This window comes from Micropterus dolomieu, linkage group LG01 (assembly GCF_021292245.1).
Source record: "Micropterus dolomieu isolate WLL.071019.BEF.003 ecotype Adirondacks linkage group LG01, ASM2129224v1, whole genome shotgun sequence".
Classification (NCBI taxonomy): domain Eukaryota; kingdom Metazoa; phylum Chordata; class Actinopteri; order Centrarchiformes; family Centrarchidae; genus Micropterus; species Micropterus dolomieu.
The window spans coordinates 52,938,054-52,957,543 of NC_060150.1; the positions used below are offsets into that span (position 1 = coordinate 52,938,054).

Genomic DNA, 19,490 nt, shown 5'->3' on the forward strand with positions numbered 1-19,490 from the left:
TTCAACACATTTTTTTAATTTAACAAAATTATACATTAAATGTTTGTTGTATTGTGTTTTAAGTTTGTATCTACATTTCCTCTGCTTTATATTTTCCTTTAATTCCAAGTCATTCTTCAGTTAAAGTATAAAAATCAGATGTATATCTGATTTACATATAATTTAATAACGTGAATCCCTGAGAAGTAGATAATCATGTAATGCAGACTATGTAGGTTTTCTTTAATGTTTGTTTTACCTGTACAGTGTTGGGCTGAGAGGTTAAAGAGGGAGGAAAAAGAAAATATTTTGCAATGTAATAAATCTTACTTACTTTCTGATCAGTTATAGATCCCTCATTGTCCATATCATCATTATTTTCTGACCCAGCCTGTTAGATCACAGAGACAGGTGATTAATCAGACCCCTTGTGTCATAAATTGCTCAGGACCTACAATGTAGACTAGAAACCTAAACTTGCCAAAATAAAAGTTCCTCTCCCTGCAACCAAACCTGGTGTAAACATGCCAACATGCCTGCTACTTCATTTAATGTGACAACTCAGTGTTTCTTTAAGCCAACTTTATTGTCAATTCTGCCACATGTACAGGACACAGACACAAATAAAAAGCCGTTTTTCAGAGTCCTCCAGTGTGAAACAATATAAAAGTGAGTATTAAAAATGTTAAATAACGTCTAAAATAAAAGGTACCTTGAAGTTAAGGGAGGTACACACATATGAAACAAGTGTAGCTTGACTGAGCAGAATATTACTTACAAAAGCAATGAATACCTTGTTGCCACTGTCTGCAGAACACTGTACTTTTATATAATAACAATTTTATGTACATATACACAACTTCAGTTCACACCATTCTGATCAGCTTGGTGACCATTTCCTCAAAAATGGTAACTATGTCACTGTCAAAAAGCAAAATAATTTCCTTTTGGATTATGTCATTTGCTATAACCCTTCAGATCCTGGAAGCCTAGCTGTGACATTCCTCATCTATTCCAGGCTTTCCATAACCTTCAGTGCTTTGGGTAAGAAGCAGAGTCACAGACGTTCATTTTGTAAAAATAGCCAACTTTATATTGTCAGAGTACTAAGACAGCTTTACAAACAGGATGATATGCACACAGCCTTCCTTCTCATCCAAACGCAGAGCGGTCCAACTGAAGCTCGGACTCAGAGGAGCCAGAGTAAAAGAAAAAAACAAGAAAACAAACACACTGACAAACCAAAACAACAAATGAAGCAAGGAAGTAAATGTCTACCCCTTGAGCATCACATTCATCCTGCACCATGCACATGGCACTTCCGAAACAAATGCAATCCGTCAACTAACCATTGCAAGTGTCTCAACATTATATATTACATATTAACAAGTAGGAGAGGAGGTGAATCAAGGGGGTCAAGAGGGATTAAAACCTTGAATTCTTCATGCAAGTGTAAAAGAACCGTACGGCCAAACACAAAGCTTTAATCAGCAAAAAATTAACAAAACATGGCATTTTACACACACACACAAAAACTTTGTATAAAATAAGTTTGTAGGAAAAAAAGAAAAAAAAAAAAAAAGAATCTGCGCCAGGGTTGAGGGGGACGATTCTCATTTACATATTGACATTGATTTGGTCGACGTACAACCGAGTGCTGGAGTCCGCTCTCTGGCCCCTCATTCTCTTTTCAAAACACGCACACACTCGCACACGAACACACTTGAAAAGAAAACAATTCATCAACAGGAATCGTCCTTGCTCTCTCTTGACCTTTCCCTCTTCAGAGCTGTTTTGTACACGCTGTTCGCTGCCACCTTCAGTCGCACATCTCCTCTGGAAGCTCGTGAGGGTTGAGAATGCCGGGCACTGACATCTGGAGCTTGTGTTTCTCCTCCTGGGCTTGGCGCAGCGACGTCTCCCTCTCCTCCAGGAACAGGTCCGTCGTGTCCTCGCCAGCAAACTCCTGCAGGACCACACAAGCAGAGGCTCAGCGGCGCTCACACCAGGCTTAAGGCTTTTGATTCAAGATTCAAGTGCCAGTTTCCCACAGACTGAGACCTGTGCTCCCTCAAACTTTCCACAAAGTCCCTCCACTCAAAAGTTAAAATAATCTCAGTTTGACGCAGGTTGAGGCTTTCAAATACTTCCAACCAGATTACTTTGTGATGTCTTTGTTGATTTACCAACAGGAACAAGTCACAATGTCTCTGATCTTATATAATTGTCTAATAAAGCCAAAGAGTTGCCACTTTTGTTAACCCAAGCCCAGAATCATTGTTTACATTTTAACAGAGGCTCAGTCGAGATTATTTTGTGTTGCCCGATGATCACTTTTGTGCTTTGATGGGCCTTTTAATTTATCAATATGCTTAATGCAGTGCATTCAAAGTTATATTTACAGATAATAAGTTGTACTCCCTTTCATATATTGTCTAAATTGTCTGGCTCCAAGTAAAAGTGAAATTAGCTGCTGCAGTGTTTGGAAATCAGAGAGGGATTTCTGTGTCGACTAAAAATCACATTAGGCTGCACATTTTCCAAGCCAAAGCACAAGTTTCACCTTGAATGAGCTTTATCAGGCTTGGACAACAAGCCACCACCAATGTAAAATAGCAGCAGACTCTCGTTTCTGGATGACATGCGGTTGAGAACTGCAGATATAAATCATCCAAAAACAATATGAATCCTACTTTGACTCATCTCCTTTATCAATAACTTGTGTGTGAAAAATAATCATGATGCAACGGTGTTAATTTTACTGATATCGTCTCCCCATGTCTATTTTCAGGTGCAGTTTATTAACCATTTCCTCACCTTGATCTGCACGAGGAAGTCCCTCAGGTGCTCCTTGAAGGCGGGGATGTCCTGATTTAGGCTGAACAGACCCGTTACAAACACCTTCACCTGGGCACTGAAGACAAAGACATTTAATAAGCTGCACGTCTGGACAAATTGAAAAAAAAAAAAAAAAAATAAGAAAGATCTGTTATAGCCCCGCAACAAATATGACCTAATTATTAACTCTCATCTAATCTACTACTATTTAATGTAGGCATTCCCCTGAATGTTTTTTTACAACTCCCAAATATGGAGTGACAACTTCTTACTTTCAGTCAAAAGTCTGTGCATCTGCAGTTCTGAACCAGAGAATACATGCAGCAGAATACAATTCTTGAACCACACAGTTTAGCATACATAACGTTAATCCATAAAGCACAACAAAGCCTCAAAACTTAAGAGTGCCATATTAACAAGTGTAATTTATTTTGTGGAACATAATATTTTCTGAATAAATCACAATGTTTTAAATTTAAAAACGTTTTTTTTATTTGACAATGGGAACTTGAGTTCAATCATACAGACTCGCGTCCAGATTTTAGGACTATAAAGTCGAGCACTCGGGATGTGTCTGATGGCAGCTGCAGCCTTCACTCAAAATGTGTTTTATGACGTAAGTGCAATCTAACTGCGGCTGTTCCTTTAATCCCCATGTGCTTGTGTAAAACCACTTCCACAAAAAAAAAAACAACACACAGCTCCTGTAATCCCACTGTGGTTCACCTGGTGAGGCTGAAGCCTACTTACTCTTGCAGATGGGGGAAAGCCGTCTTCAGCAGGTTGGCGATGTACTCCTGGACGTGCGCCTGGTTGTTGGCAGGACTGGCGGCACTCAGAGCAACACTGACCTTCCCCTCCTCCACCAGGTTGAACATGTAGGCCAAGATGGTGGCGTGCATGGTCAGACCTGCAGACAGGAAGCAAGCAGACGGCTTCATCAGTTTGTGTCACATGAACGTAAAGTATGTTTAATAGACTTTGGCCCTTAAAAGTTGGAATGCATCTTCACACATCACGTCTCCTTACCTGCAGTGTGAGAGGTATCAGTGACCACAGAGAAGATGTGCTGCAGAACGTCACAGAAGTACGTCTGGTAGAAGCTCTGTGCTGCTGCCTCCTCTCCAGAAACGTTCTGCAGGAGAGTGTACAGGATCTGAAGACCTGCAGGAGACCATCATTAGACCAGCAGAGATATCAAAACAGTTGCTGCTTCTAAACTTCTGCACCGCTCTGATCCATTAACCTAACCTGAATCAGTTGTCCATGATTTAATTCCTATTCAATATCAGTGTTATAATCTAAAGAGTTAGCCTTCTGTTTGTAGACAGCAGGAAAATGTTTTTGAACTAACTATAACCTTAAGTGTCTCCTTTTACCATCAGATAAGGAATAATTTACATTTAAAAGACATCAAAATGACTTTCAATGACCCTTTATTTTTGTGAACTCTATCTGACAGGACTAGTCGATGCCAGTTCAGACCTGTGTCGGCCACATTCCTCATCGTATGCTTGAATGCCCAGATGATGGAGTCTAGGATCAGTTTGAACTGGGCAGGGGCGATGGACAGGAAGGCTGGGAAGCACTGGGAGGTGGCAGCTTGAAGGAGGTAGAAGAAATGGGTTCTGTGTTCTGGGAATTCTTCAAAGTCCTGATGGCACAGGAGGAAAACAACAAGGAGTTAAAGTGTGTAACTGTAGAGTTACCGCTGCTACCAGGTGAGATTTAGTAACGCAAACCCACCTTGTTGATCATGTTCAAAGTGCACTCAAAGACAGCGTCAAAGATCTTGGGGATTTCTCCCGTGATGTGGACTCCCAGCTTGTTGACAATCGTCGCCATGGTGCTGAGGACCTCGGGCTCTCTGGCGGCCGGGACGTTCCTCTGGTAGTCGATGAGCACCGCCTCCAGCAGGGGGGGCACAAAGTTCTCTCCCACCTGGACCACAGAACATACCAATACATTGACAGATCCATCATCCCAATTTCCAAAGAAACCCCACAGTAGATGGTCTAATAATTAGCAGATATTTGACTTAAACAGGATTTAGTCTAGTTAAAACCTTGCTTAAACCCTTGTTTAAAAGTATTGAAGTTTTTTTAAAGTAACATTACATTTTGGTTTTTAATTATAAGCGTGACCATTTTGGGGGACAGTTTTCCCATTTGCTGTGCCAGCATTTGTTATGTTTTCGCTGTGTTGTTGCACCACTGCTGAATTAAATGCAGAGGATACTTATGGTATGGAAAACTGCTAAAAATAAAAGTGATCTTGAACACAGATTTAAATATAAACACACATTTGAAAACTTTATTCTTACAGAATTGACTGAAAAAAAACAAACAAAAACAAACTTTTTTTTTTTTTTTTTTTTAAAATCGGCTCACCATCTGAGGGTCGTTGGAGCGACTGACCCAGCCTGAGATCAGCTTCAATGTCTCCCTCTTTACCGTCCTCATACTCCTGATCAGAGGCTGTTTGGTCACCATCTCACCTGTATAAATCATAGAAGACAGTCATTAAACCTTACCATTTAGGTGCAACGGAAACAAGTAGTGAACTCTGCATTGATAGCACATCATCACCTTTTAAGTGATGATTACAACCAGTGGTTACAGAGCAACATTCGCATTTGTCATGTTTGGTGCAATATTTAATGGACTCCACCAATTCCTGTTGCTCTTTAGCTGCTAAATGTTCCACTATGTTCACCAGCTAGTCTCCATCTGTGTCTGTCTGCTGCTGAGCAGAAAGTGTATGGTGGGATTACAGAGCTGTCCATGTATTAAATTAATGTTAACACATCCGTGTGCAAGCATTTTTTTTATTTTATTTGGCTACACCTAATGGCACTATTGATGCAGGCAAGAGGAACAAACTAGCGTCTTAAATGATAGAAGTATGAATAGTGTTAATCACTAGCGACTAGTAATCAAGGAAGTGACAAGCTGGTGTATGACAATGTTTTGCCAGAAACAGCGATGATAGGTCAAATTTGTGGAAAAGATGCCATGATTGGTCAAAATTGGAAGTCGCGCTGAATTCTTTTGTTGAAAAAGTTGCGACTGACACATTGTGAAGGTTCTGGTTAATGATAGAATATCTGTGTAAATCACCATTTATTAAGAGCATGCACATTATTTTGTAAGGCCATTTTCCTCACGGCTGGCGTATGACGACATATTTCTACTATACTACCACATATATTTTGTGTCGTGAACTGGCAAGAGCCCTGGTCTTAAATATGCTCACAAAAGCAGGGAGTTGGATTAATTAGAAACCTTTTCTGTGAATCATTCACACATGCTTTGTTTTCCGCTCCTGTTAGACCCAAGAAGAGCCTCATAAATCATGCTTTACTACCGGTCACCTACAAAACACACCCACAGAGAAAACGGGAACTAACCGTTGGTTTGAACAGCCGAGGAGATGTTTTCGCTCAGGCACTTGTAGACGTTGAGCATGTCCAGGTAGATTCGTCCCAGCTGGGAAACAAAGGGATGACCAACAGCTTTACAGGCTCTGACGTTTGTCTTTAGGATGCTGCCCAGCTGACGCACCGTCTCAGCGTCCTTCAGGATGTCCACGTTCTGAAGCAGAGTCCACATTTAAGCATAACTAGCCATTTTAATCAGTCAATAGGCTGCATTAGATGAGAATGTTTGAGGGCACTAAGGAAACATCAGCATATTAAAATCCATCTGTCCTCACCTTGGTGGCCTGCTGGATGATGCTGTCCCACACCTGGTTAGGCAGCAGCATGTACTTCTCTATCAGAAGCTCCTGAACTGCCTGGTCTGTCTGAGCTCCAATCATATAGCCAACGGCCTCATAAAACGTATGAACCTGCAGATACGAGGGGCAGACTCAAACCTTCAGACAGAGCTAACAAGATGAGAGGTTTAAGTTATCCGAAAAAAGTCTAACAAATAACAGCATAAAAAAGCAGGATATCAGAGACAGGACTAACCTGCTGTGGCTGCAGGTCACAGATGATGGTGTTAATGTTGTTGAGGATCTCATCGATGAAGGGCATCACCTCGCCCACCTGAACCTGGACAAAATGACGCCGGCACTTCTGGGCGATCTTGATGAAGGTGTCACACGCCATATCCTGCACACCGTCATGGGTCTCTGTGACCAAGCAAAGGATAAACCACACGAAATCATGATAAGCCTTTTTTACTGACAGACAGGATTCATGCGTGAATAACAGATCAAGTAGCAGTGGCACCTTCAGGGAAAAATTGTGTTATGACTTTTTTGGCTCTTTAGTTAGAATCACACGTCACAGTTTGTAACCATATGTAGATTTATGAATTAAAGCAACATTATCTAGTAATTTTAAAATAACAGCTCGCTCTGTATTCCCAGTACATATAGCATGGCAGAGGCTGCAAAGAGACTGAAGCCGACGACGACATCGGAGGATACGAGTAAAAGAAAAAAAGAGTGACAGAGCAAGAAACCGGACAAGAGTAAATATCAGACTGGCAGACCTGTAAGTAATAACTTATTAGATAACACACTCGAAAATAGGGACCATTACTGTAAGGGCTCTTGCATTGGTTGCAGTCTAGCTTTGTGGGCTAGCTTGCCCCCCAAGTTTCAAGCAACATTATGTAACTTTTCTATCAAGTGGTGGAGGATGAGCGGGCAACATAACTAAGGTTAGCGGCCTCTATGGACATAACATTAGCTAATGGCAGAGGAGACGAGTCCAAAGAAAGTAAACGAGCAAGAGGCTGTCTGACGTTGGTGAGAGCTTTGTGAAATAAAAGGCTGCAGGACAGACGCTGAGCTGACCTTCTTCCTGTTGGACTGGTCAGTAATGCTGTGTCTTGTGTTGTCAAAGTTGTCGACTTTTTGTTCACAAGTAACATAATCATTAACAAATGCATGTGTACTGCTGTTCTCATTTATGACAGAGGTGAATAACAGTCACATTAAATTACAGGGCGCTAAATTCAAATACTTGAAGAAAGATTTATGCAAAAGGATTTAAATCTGATCAGTGTGGGGGGATTTGGTCATTTCTCTTTTCTCACCGTGCATGAACTCAAACAGCTTGTTGACGACAGTCTTGAGGAACTTCCAGTGGGCTCGAAGGAAGCGAGGATATTGGCCCACAATGTACATGATGTTGGAGGCTATGATGGCCTTGTTGTCCTTCCCTCGTTTCTGCTCACACAAGCCGAGCAGGTCCTGAGCACATAACACACACAATCAGTTCATGTTGGTCACAGTTTAACACACAAAACTGTCTATAGTTGGACTAACTAAGGGACGTTTACACTGATATAATATCCTCTGTGTCCCCACCTTGATGACGGTGACCAGGAACCTCTTCTCGTCTTCCTCGTGCATCGCCCCACTGATTGAGCCGATGGCCCAGCAGAGCATGTTCAGGTTCCTCCACGACCACTCGGTGCCGTTCACCTGATTGTGGAGCTTCTCCGTCATGATGCGTTCAGTGTCGGCGTAGTCCAGATGGGTCAGATACACTGCAGACACACACAGTGTCAGGTGAGTCCATAGCGTGTGTGAGGTTACTTGTTCTGTTTGTTGACATGATATAATCCTTCCTCTGACTCAGTGATGACAGTTTGCATCTGACACAGTTTAAGGAAATGATCGTGGAGAAGGTGTGAAACATTTTAATACCACAACAGTCTGGTAAATAGGAGGTGTACAGCTGCCAATTTAAATGGGTTAAATGGTAAATTCAAATTTACCAGATTTACAATAAAAATACCTCAACCATGTTACTGAAGGAACAGACCGTTAACAAATCCAGTGTAAAAGACATGTATGAGTCAATAAAGGAGTAGGAAAATTGGAATACCAACAATAATAATGAATAGCTATGTGTCCAAACAAAAACTTAGACTATCTGGAGACCAAAAAATAAAAACACTTGATTTCACAGAACTTTGAATTAGGCTACTGACAGTTTCTTATTTGTGTATCTGAAACAGAACTATGCATTTATCACCACAGATATGTATTAACCTACCAAGAGTCTCTCTCATGTTCTTGTAAAGGTTAATGGCATCCGTGTCCTTCATGAACTCCCTGACCACCTCCCCCTGGTCGTTCTCCACCACCAGCACCTCCTCAGGTTTGGCCATGCGGCTCACCATCAGCAAACGCACCTATAAGCAGCAGGAGGACGGGGGATTAACTGGATGTGAGTTGTTGATCCAAATGACCAACCCTCCTAATTTGAAGCATGCAATTAATTGATGGCAAATTATGTTGGCATGCAATAAATGTATTTTGTTGAGAAAAAAAAAATCATAATTTTAATACTGATCAAAATTGCATTTGGGTCATTATTGTGCAGCTGTAGATCCACAGTGGAAAAACATCACGTGTTGTTTAGTTTCATATTTCAAGAATACAGTTAGTCACAAGTCAAGTCTAACTCCATTAATACACAACTGGTTTTACGTCGTAAAGCTGAAATGATTGATTGATGATTAGTCTTTTGACAGAAAAACAATGGTAAATTATTATTTTTATTATTAATAATGGGAAACAGTTTGATGTCTATCAAATTTTCTCTGGTTCCAGCTTCTAAAATTAGAGTATGTTTTGCTTTTTTTCTCCCATATATCAGTAAATTTAATATCTTTGGGTTTTGGACTCTTGGTTGGACAAAATATGAAATCAGATTATGTCAGAGCATTTTCTTATCATCTTATAAACTAAATGACATGAATTCTGACAACATTTGAAGCTTCATTCGAAAACCTCAATAGAAGCTTTTGTAAAAAAATACATAAATAAATAAATTAGTCTGTCCCACCCTGGTGTTGGGTGACGGGCCCTACCTGGGAGAGTACAGGCAGGTACAGGTGTCTGCGAGGTGGGACGTCTGACAGCAGTGGGGTGCTGGCGGTGGAGAAGGGACTCTCTCTGTAAAGCTCTGCCGCCAAGTGGTTCCAGTATTCCAGACAAATCTTAAAGATCTCGGTCTCCTCCACCTCTGACACCAGCAGCATGTAGTGCAGGGCCTGGGGGCGGAGCAAAGTGTGGTGAGGTCACATGACAGCGCTAAAAGTATATAGCTTAAGGCTGCAGCACACGTTACGTTACCGCTAAATGTTTCCATTTGGATCATTTGACAGTACAACAAATCACAAATGTTTGTCGGGTTCTTTATTTCTCCCACTGTGGCTTTGACACCTTGCTTGATGTGATAAAACAATTTTCACACCAATAATAAATATCTGGGTTACACACATGATTACAAGAGAGAAGCTTGGCTTTACTTTTACTTACTACCAGGTTCTGTCATTGCACAACATAAATTTAGAAAAAGTAATATTTTGGTTCAGTTTTTAGAGTATTATGTATGGAGTTTATTGTCTCCGATTTCTTATTTACCAATCCAATAGAGAACCATAGGGTTTACTACTATAATATAATACACAAGAGCGTTTTCCAAAAGGTGGTTGCTTAAGCAGACATCCATAAATGAATGGTGTGTGAATATGGTGGTTCACTTTTACTCAATAGGCTTTAGCTTTTGTCTTTATTTTTCTGCGTCAGTTTGACAGCCTGAATAAAATCTTCAAATGCACAATGCAACTGTCTGCTTCTTTCTGAAATCGCTTTTCCCAAAAATTAGACATGTATCCAGGGTGTTCAGTGATAGACCGTGGCAGTGCCGTGATAAAAGTAGACTTAGCCACAGTAACTATGAGGGGGCTTAGTGAAGGGTCAATTGTGATTGGTTGGCTCAGACCAGTTTTTCTTAAATTATATTAATTTTATTCATTCATGATTATCATTTAAAAATGTCTTCTTTAATACAGTTTAGTCTCCATACTCATTTATAGCGGGTTCTTTAGCAACTTGCCATCTGAGATTATTAGATCCCTCTTTCTATCCAGCTACACCAAAACACCAACTGAACAGTCTTTTGGTGAACAGCCTGCTGCAGTCTTTTGTTGTCAACATCTCCTCCTGAAAGAGGACTCATAACAAGTGGACAAAGTGCCGCAGGAAAAGTGGTCCTGCCCACTGTAATTGTTCCCAAATGTGCGTCACTGCAAAGGTTTAATCAGGACACAAAGGAGGCAGCAAAGTCAGCTGGGGGATTTTTTTCTAACAGCCCTAAAGCAGAGACGGAAATGAATAAAAGCCCCCAGCTGAGAGTTGTAGGTTTGCTTACTCGACCAGACCCCAACAATCATTCAAGTTCACCTTTCCACATGAGAAACAGTGAAAATTCTTTCTGTAATGAACCACCCTTTTCTGGTTTAACAGAAAGGGCTTCGTCTCATCCTCCTAACCTCCATGAGCGTCTCTCGCAGGTTGGGTCTCTTTTCGACGAGCTGGCCGTGTTCTTTGAGGAAGGTGCAGAGGAACAGGCTGAGGTTCTGGATGAAGTTCTGCTCGTCGTCCTTACCGTTGGCGTAGGCCATTCTGATGTTAGTGTTCAAAGGCAGCATCTGACCAGACAACAAAACATTACTTCACTAAACTCACCTTTATTTATTTATACACAACCTTTATTTTGTCTTAATTGTTTTGCATCCATAGCGTGTTTTGTTTGAGGACATTACACTCACTGTAAATAGCTTTAGTCTTCAACCAGTGAGCCGTGAGACCACCCACCACTTCATCTACAACTAGACCTAAAACTAACAAAGCAACCCTGCACACATGTGGTGAGGAAGGCCATGAGAAGAAGTACAATACTTTGGTATTAAAATACAATTTCCAAAGTCAAGAATAAACTTTCAAGAAACAAATTGCAAAATTTAAATTCAAAGTGATAATCCTTTATAGCGTGTATAGATTTATCAACACTCTGTTAATACACAACAGGTTATTCTATTCAACTTTATTTTATATTTCTTGGGAAATACTGTTTAAATTGACCTTTTCTGGTCACTAAAAACTATTCAAATTTAATTCAACAGTCTGAGAAGTGTAAAGGAGAAAATCTTTGGTTTCCCATTCAGAGCTCAGACATCTACAAGTGAACTAAACAGCTTGTGGTTTCACTAATCAAAAAGTATTGGGAACTATGGCTCCAGATATTATGACTTAGAGATAACATTCTGCCTTAATAAGCAGTTTACATCCACCAGATAAGAATTAGATTAGAATACACTGAGACTGGTGAGTGGATGAACACTATGATTTGTTTCCTTAAAGAGATTAAATTCAAGCCTTCCAGATAGTTCAAATGTTTGATGAGTCATATTTAAACAATTTGTGCCGACTGATACCTGATCCATAATGAAAGAACCTGAATTTTCACTTTTGTTGCTGCTTTATTTTGAAACTGCAGAACTTGCTCTACTTGTTGTCTCCCTGAACAAAATTCCATGGGCATCAAATGATATATTCTGTTTGTATGAGTATTCGGAGGTTATTAAACATTAGTTAAAGCTACAGACTTCTACAGTCTAAAGTCTTTCATTGTGTTGCCTTGACATCTTTTTAGCCTTGGGCAGTCTGTAAAACTACTCTCTATTAGGTGTGCCGAGGGCGTTAGCAATCACACCTGTGTCAGCTAATTCTGTATAAACAGTAAGGTGAGGAAGGTCAAAGGACTTTTCAATTTGATTAACAGAACTAGCAATACTAACAAAAACGAATACACAAAATTCAAAAACAAAACACTAACAAACTATCCCAAGTGTTCCACTTGTGTTCACTCTGTGTTTTTGGAATTCCCCCCCGTGGCTTTCAGCTGTGCTGTCCCATCACTCTGCCCACAGATGTGTTGTTTTTGTCTATGAACAAGCAGAAAACTGCTTATACTGCCTGACAATGTAGTGTGTTTATAGGTGGTAGGAAATTGTGAGGCAGGAGGAGGTTGGCATTTGTGTGTGTAATAACAGAGTGGGCACATGTAAGTGTGTAATCATACTGAGAGCAATTCACTTAAGCACCACTCAAAATGATTGTGTGTGTGTACCTGTTTGAGCTGGCTCATAGTGAGGGTAAACAGGTTAACGAACTGCTCCTCGTACTGGTTGACGCTTACTCCGGCGATCTCCGTCAAACATTTCAGCGTCACATTGCGGAACATGGGCACGTTCAAGAACTGAAATACACAAATAAGACAAGTCAGGTCAACGCTGCACTTCTGGTATTCTCAGTTAAGTAAGTACGGGTACTCGTGTCCCTATGAAAACGGCAGTTTTACAATTCAGCGTTTACACCTGCCAACCCACAGATTTCCAGCCCTGATTGCAATAAAAAAAAAAAAAAAAAAAAATGACAGTTGCTCACAAGTAAAGCCCCTTTTCCACTGCATGGTACCAGCTCGACTCGACTTTTTTGGTTTTCCATTGTGGAAATGTTGCACCTGTACCTGCTACAAGGTACTTTTTTCGTTCGAGCTGAGGGATACTAAAATGTGACGTGAAAACACAGCAGACTGCTGATTGGTCAGAGAGAATCGTCACTATTCACTGCATCATCATTGCGCGCCGGACAGAGGCCAGCAACAGAAAGTTTTATATTTTACAGTTTTCATACGTCATTTCATCACTAAATCCAATTCTGAGAAATTTTGAGGTGAGAAATCAGCTGTGTAGACTTCAAATATTGACAGTTTTACGAGAAGTGATGGCAGAACAAAAATGTGCTTGAAAGTTTTCGGGGTTGAGGAAGTGGCTGCGGGGGAAGCCTGCGCCAAACCGCGGGAGGAGTGCGTGAGGCCGGCCAGCCGCCCGCTCACAGAGCCCTCTGCTCCCGCCGTCACACAGACCGCTGCAGCAACAACGGCAGAGGAAAACACAGCTGGAAGGTTTTCATACCGCTCATCTGTCTTTCCATTCTGAGGAATGTTGAAACGTTTTAACTTAAATCAAGAGACAGCTGTATGTGGATCGCTGGTGTGTTGCGGCAGTTGCGTGTGGCATTGCTATGACGACCAGCTACACTGAGGGGTACTATCTCTGGGTACTATCTGCAATGGAAAACAGAGTATGGCGGGCCAAAACCGAGGCATGTGGAGTCGAGGCGAGTTGAGCTGGTAATGGAAAAACGGCTTCACTGACAGATGTGTGAAAAGGTAATTAGGGACTAAAGATAACTTTCATTATCAATTTGTCAAATGTAATAGCGTGATCTATTAATTTTAAGAATAAAAAAGAACCCAGAGCTAAAGGTGACCCATTAATATGGCCCAAAAGACATTTAGTTCATGATGATGTAAATATAAATATTTACAGGCGAGTGTATTTGTATTTTTTTGACTAAATCAAATTGTTCTCCAAAGATGTGTGGATATTTGGTGCATTCAATGTTCTGAAAAACTGTCTTTTTCCAGTGCTCCATGCTATACAAACATGTGCAGTAATGTGTGTGTGGGTGAGAATGCTCCCTGGCCAAGTGGCTGAGGCAACCAGGTGTAATGAAATGGGGAGCGAAACTCTGGGAATTTCCAAGGGAAAACTTCTGTCAGAGCAGCTCTCTGTGTGCAGCCGTCAGTGTACATGAATTTTCCACTTTATGATTGGTTTTTTTGTGTGCTTTTACTTGTTTGTGAGCCACATCAAACAAACATTTTTATCAGCAAGTTTTGATTTACTTAATGAATATCAGCTGGTTTACCTTGTAGACCAGAGTGGTGATGAGCTTTGTTTCAAAGATGTAGCCTAAAGGAATCCAATTCAGGAAGCGGAGGAGAGTCTCCAGCGTGGCATGGACCAATGGGGCATTCTGGGAGTTTTCCTACACAGAAGAAGGTGGTGGTACATATGATTGTGGTATTTAATAAACATCAGAGGCAGATGCTGAGAACGGTTTGGTCTGATGTGTCAACCTTGTCTTACCATCACAAACTGGCACAGCTGGAATATTTGGGAGAACTCGTTGCACATGCTGAAAAACAGATTACGGATCATCAGTCAGTCATGTCTTAAGATGGCAGAAACTATTGATTTTAACCCCGAATTGGTTGCCCCTGACCAATTTGCTCCAGATCAGCTTTTGTTTGATACTCAATTCGAGGGAGCTGCGACACCAGATTAACTGCCAAAACGATCACTGATCTAGTAGCTATGTGACAGGTTGGCCCAGTGAGAAATTTCTGTCGGCTGTCTTGCACTTTGAGCAGTTCCGCACTTTGATTTCCCACGTGGCTGCTGTAGCCCTGACTGAGACTGTGCTCTGATAAAAACAAACACTTAACTCTGCTGCACAACAGGCAGTACTGTCCAGATCTTTCCAGCCATCTGCAGGTTCATAATGTCTTTCTCCTCACACTCAAAGTATATTTCACAAGGTGATGCTGTCCTCTTGTGTGAATAAACTTTATTGCAACTGTCAGTGGACAAAAACTTCAGTGCGAGCAAAGGTTTTGGCCGAGCAGAAAGGGTGATTGAAAACATGTAGTGTGAGCTAAACAAAATTGATCAAATCTGCACATTTTAACTGTGCCATAGTTCAACAGTTCTTTGAAATTGATTAAAAGCAGAACATTTCATGAGCTTTGGATACGTTTCCGCTTAATGGCACACACCTCATTTACTGCATTCTAAGTAATGGACATGCACATGAAAGTGATCTGGATAAATGATCTTGTGTCGGGCTCAGACCTGGCACGTTGCACATCTTTGTTGTTGTATATTTTTATGAACACAATATTCTCTTCCGTTGCATTACTTCTGCACGGCACAGACCCAGAATAACGCACATGTATATATCTGCAACATTGTTCTTCCATTCCATATGTATACATTTCTACATTTATTTATGTTGACTGTATGTTTGTCTGCGTGTAGCACCTTATCACCACAGCAAATTCCTCGTATGTGTAAAAACACTACTTGGCAATAAAGCTCCTTCTGATTCTGATATCTGGATTTCCATTTAGTCTTTTTTTCCTGCAGGATTAGAGGACAGAACAGACAACTAACAAGCAATAACTAAAATGTCCCAACAACTCTTCACTTCACATAAGTCACAGGACATGAACTTTTGCTAGTTACCTGTCTTTGAGGTGTTTGGCCTTCACTTGGGTCATCTGGCCACTGGAGAAATCAAAAACCTCCTCGCTGAGCAGTTTGAGGATGATCATGTTGTTCTGACAGAGGCTCTCGCTGGTCCGACTTGCTCCCACAATATCGCTGATGAACGTGGGCCAGTGTTTGGGCCATTCCTGCTTCAGGATCTAAAGCAGTTCAGAGAAGTTGAGTTGCACTTGAGTCCATCATGTAACTGTGCCAGATTAAGCCATTCTTTAAAATATCAAATGTGTATTTACCTGCACGAGGATCATGTTGAGTTTTGAAATGTAAACTCCCTCTTTCTGCAAAAGAACATACAAAGAGTGACCACAGTATCAAGCAGCACAAGGTTCAACATCATAACCATACATTAGTGTAACCTCACCTCCATGTTTGCAGGATCAGAAGAAGTCTTGATGATCAACCCAACAACGTATTTCTTGATGCCTGAAAATATACGCATTGTTATTAGTGTTTTAATGGAAAATCCAAAGAGCATTTCACTGACAAGCAACAAGACAGAAAACATCTTTATAATCTTTTAATTTAATATCATGAAACTGACCTTCACACTGATTTCTAGGGAGAATCTTCCAGCGTGTTTTGATGACCGTCTCCAGAATCTGCAGTGCATAATACTGAGAGGAAAATAGAGACATATTAGAGCTCTGAAAAGGGACTGATATACCGTTTTCATCAAGAGCTAATTACCAATAAACAAGGCTAACTGCTGTATGATATTTTGTCAAGTCTCACTGGTGATGTCATACATGCCCAAAATGTATGACACAAGGACTACAAGCATGGACCATACACAACGAAAAATTTGTTGGCAAGTACGTGCACGCAGATACTCAATATAGTACAAACAGAACTATTCATGTCGCTTCAATTTTTCTGTAAATTAAAATGATTTGTGATCCTCCTCCCCACAGCCTTCAGGAAGCCTCTCGTTTCAGATTTAGACTGCGTCAAAGCAATAACTAATACTATATGGGTGTTTATTGCATCAGATGTGTGACCATACTTGGTCGTGCAGAATACAGAATATAAGATAATGGTCAAAGCACGTGCTCCCTTCACGTATGCATTTTAGACAGTCCGTTGTGTCTGGCCTGTATAAACAAGTGCGAGCGGCTATCAACAGGTCAGAGTCTTACGATACAGTATTATTTATACTTGTGTAAGTATCTTTTTCTCATTGACAATATACCCGTTTATGAGTGCATTAACTGTTACAGTAAGAGTTATGGCCATTGAGTCACTGTGGAATGTTTATATTTTTCAAAATAAAGGATGCAAATTCTATTTCTTAACGAGCCGTGACCCAAAATCGAGGTATAGCACAGATTAAACACAAGAAGGTTCCATTAACTGGAGGAAAAAAACAATAAAGACAGTGGTGCTAAAGCAGAGTGAATGCTCAAACAGCACTGTCCTGAAAATCTTGGCCTGATGTGGATAAACTGATAAACATCAGCTCACATTATTACATTGGCCCTGAGAGACTGTCAACAAGCAGCCAGTGTGAGTTCATTCATTTTCTCTGCTACTAGATCATCATGAGTCAGCTACATACTTTAGTTTTCATGTTCTGAGAGAACTCCAGGATGGTGTCAACCCTCGTCCAGGCGTCTGGATGATCCTTCAGGTTGGTGAGAACTTCCTGGGCCACCCGTTGCTAAAAAAAAAAAAAAAAAAGAGCAACACAGAAAATAAAAAATTTACAGGCCACGAATCTTTAGGTTTTTAAAGAACAACTTCAGGTATATTTCACAAGTTTATGCATCATGGTCAGACTGACCTCCCCTAACAGCTGCAAGGCTAGATAAAAGTACATACTTCATTTATTGTTACCGAACAAATATACATTTAACACATGAGGAACTTGTTAATAACTTGTTCTGCGCAGACTACGTGTGAATCCCATCCAGTGGAAGCCCACAGAGGAGATGAGCAGTCCTCACCTGCGATCCAATGTCATGGTACATCGAGTTGACAACATTGTCCAACAGGTTTATGTCCAGTTTCTGGTTGAAGTCCAGCAGCTGTCTGGCTGGGTGATCGGCCAACATCGTCATTTCTGCTGGCATAGAGCTTCTGAGAAGAGGCAAAAGCAGCACTTTTGTTTTAAATGTTCCATCTCAGATTTGTGATGTGATCCACTGTTTAGCATTAAGTGTTTTTCTGACCATAAAGAAAAGTTTGAAACCACAAATTAACCATCTGGTTTCTTCAACTTTCACTCAGGAGCAAAAATCAGCCTTTAAACTCCAAAGAAATAATGATAATCATCAATAAAAAAAAATCATATGATCTGAAATTATTTTAGCGTGATAACATTTTTGGTCATATTGTCCAACCCTAACTGAAACGTTTAAAAACACACACATATACAGGTAGAGATTACAAGAGTGTTTCTTACATATTTTACTAATATTTAAGATAAGATATTACAAACTGGGGGAATGAAACATGACTTCAATGGATGCTTTAATTTTTGGAGCCAAAACTGAAGTGTGAATTGGTAAGTTTTCCTTTCACATTTTGCAGCAGGTAATCAAGAAACAAGTTATACTTGTTCAGCCAAAATGTGCCACCATGAAGCAACCAGCCCTCGTGGTCCAATAATTATGACACCCATTGAAAAAATTCATAAAACTTGTAAAAAGAGGAAACAACGCCACCACCTGGGTTCAGAGCTGCATTCACTACAACGCGACCTCAATATTTAACTTGGTCCAGTTGCACGACTAGTGAAACCAATTAAAACGTGTTAGCCATAGTGGTAAACACGTACAATCCGTTACACAATGTTTGGTTTGTGCAACCGCTAGTTAACCCCCAAGACAAAAACACCACACTACTTTTGAAACTGACGGGTGCTAACGTTAGCTCAAGACGGGTAAGTTAGGTTAAATGCTGATTGGGCTTAACGTTAACATACCTGGTGTGTTCTGGCCGCTCGTCGAAAAACAAAGTTGTTCACTGGTGCGACTTGTAGTCGGAAGAGCGAATTATAAAATCCTTTCCGTGCAGTTGAAAACAAATGTGCAACGTTATCTCATGGCACACGTTACAATGCCCCTAACCTTCGATGTAGCCAAAATGCTAATGTTAGCTTTCCTGGATGACACCAAGAGCGCTAATTTAAAAATAACACCGTTAACGCTGGATTCTTGGCGATGTATTAAAAGCGTTCCCGCAGTTTACCACAGCCTCATTGTTTCCTGTCTTCAACCAGCCTGAAACATTTGTTTTCTTTGCTCTGTCAGTGCTTAAACAGCCGACTCCCACCAAGCTACTGTAGCAACTTAGCGTGCTAATGGAAAAGTCTATGATGGTTCGGGTCTGCTGGCTAATGTAAGCTAAGCTAACAACACAGATTCACGGAGTCAAAACTTCGAGCGGTATTCCAGGTCATAATCACGAAGTTAAATAGTTTTTTATTTCTGTCTCTATACTCGCACACACTGTTGGAGAGCAGAGGTGTTTTAATGCGTGCAAGTGTGCTCTTCCTCTAAGCTCATGCTTCCAACCACGGACCGGTTGAAACCGGTTGAGACCGGGATATTCATTCTCGGTGTTTCGGCCCGTGGCGCGCCGCGTAAAATTTGGACTATGTACCCGCCCACTCGGCAACTGATTGGCTGTGCTGGCGCTGTCGTCATTGCCGTGTCATAG

General features: G+C 40.8%; 1 protein-coding gene across 1 annotated transcript; it reads right to left on the reverse strand.

Annotated features, from left to right (window-relative positions):
• Window positions 1-1,049: 1,049 nt before the first annotated feature.
• On the reverse strand, window positions 1,050-19,399 carry xpo1a (exportin 1 (CRM1 homolog, yeast) a). Its single transcript, XM_046047171.1, has 25 exons — window positions 18,754-19,399; window positions 17,774-17,906; window positions 17,386-17,487; window positions 16,372-16,444; window positions 16,192-16,253; window positions 16,064-16,108; window positions 15,789-15,970; window positions 14,631-14,679; window positions 14,410-14,529; window positions 12,764-12,892; window positions 11,124-11,282; window positions 9,657-9,839; window positions 8,837-8,975; window positions 8,143-8,324; window positions 7,869-8,025; window positions 6,791-6,954; window positions 6,532-6,666; window positions 6,227-6,410; window positions 5,208-5,314; window positions 4,564-4,758; window positions 4,303-4,471; window positions 3,847-3,981; window positions 3,568-3,727; window positions 2,797-2,893; window positions 1,050-1,945 (listed from the first exon to the last, which is right to left on the reverse strand). Exons 2-25 carry the CDS (start codon window positions 17,897-17,899, stop codon window positions 1,799-1,801), a joined length of 3,201 nt encoding a protein of 1,066 aa, XP_045903127.1. The 5' UTR covers window positions 17,900-17,906; window positions 18,754-19,399; the 3' UTR covers window positions 1,050-1,798.
• Window positions 19,400-19,490: the final 91 nt, after the last annotated feature.

What these genes read in the sequence shown, in the direction of transcription:
- xpo1a (XM_046047171.1), bottom strand. Translation starts at nt 17,899, where the DNA reads ATGCCAGCAGAAATGACGATGTTGGCCGATCACCCAGCCAGACAGCTG. An exon ending in ACCTGCCTGTACTCTCCCAG is followed by an intron (nt 8,976 to 9,656) that starts GTAGGGCCCGTC and finishes TGCTGCTTATAG; the next exon opens with GTGCGTTTGCTGATGGTGAG. An exon ending in GCTCCAACGACCCTCAGATG is followed by an intron (nt 4,759 to 5,207) that starts GTGAGCCGATTT and finishes TCTGTGGTCCAG; the next exon opens with GTGGGAGAGAACTTTGTGCC.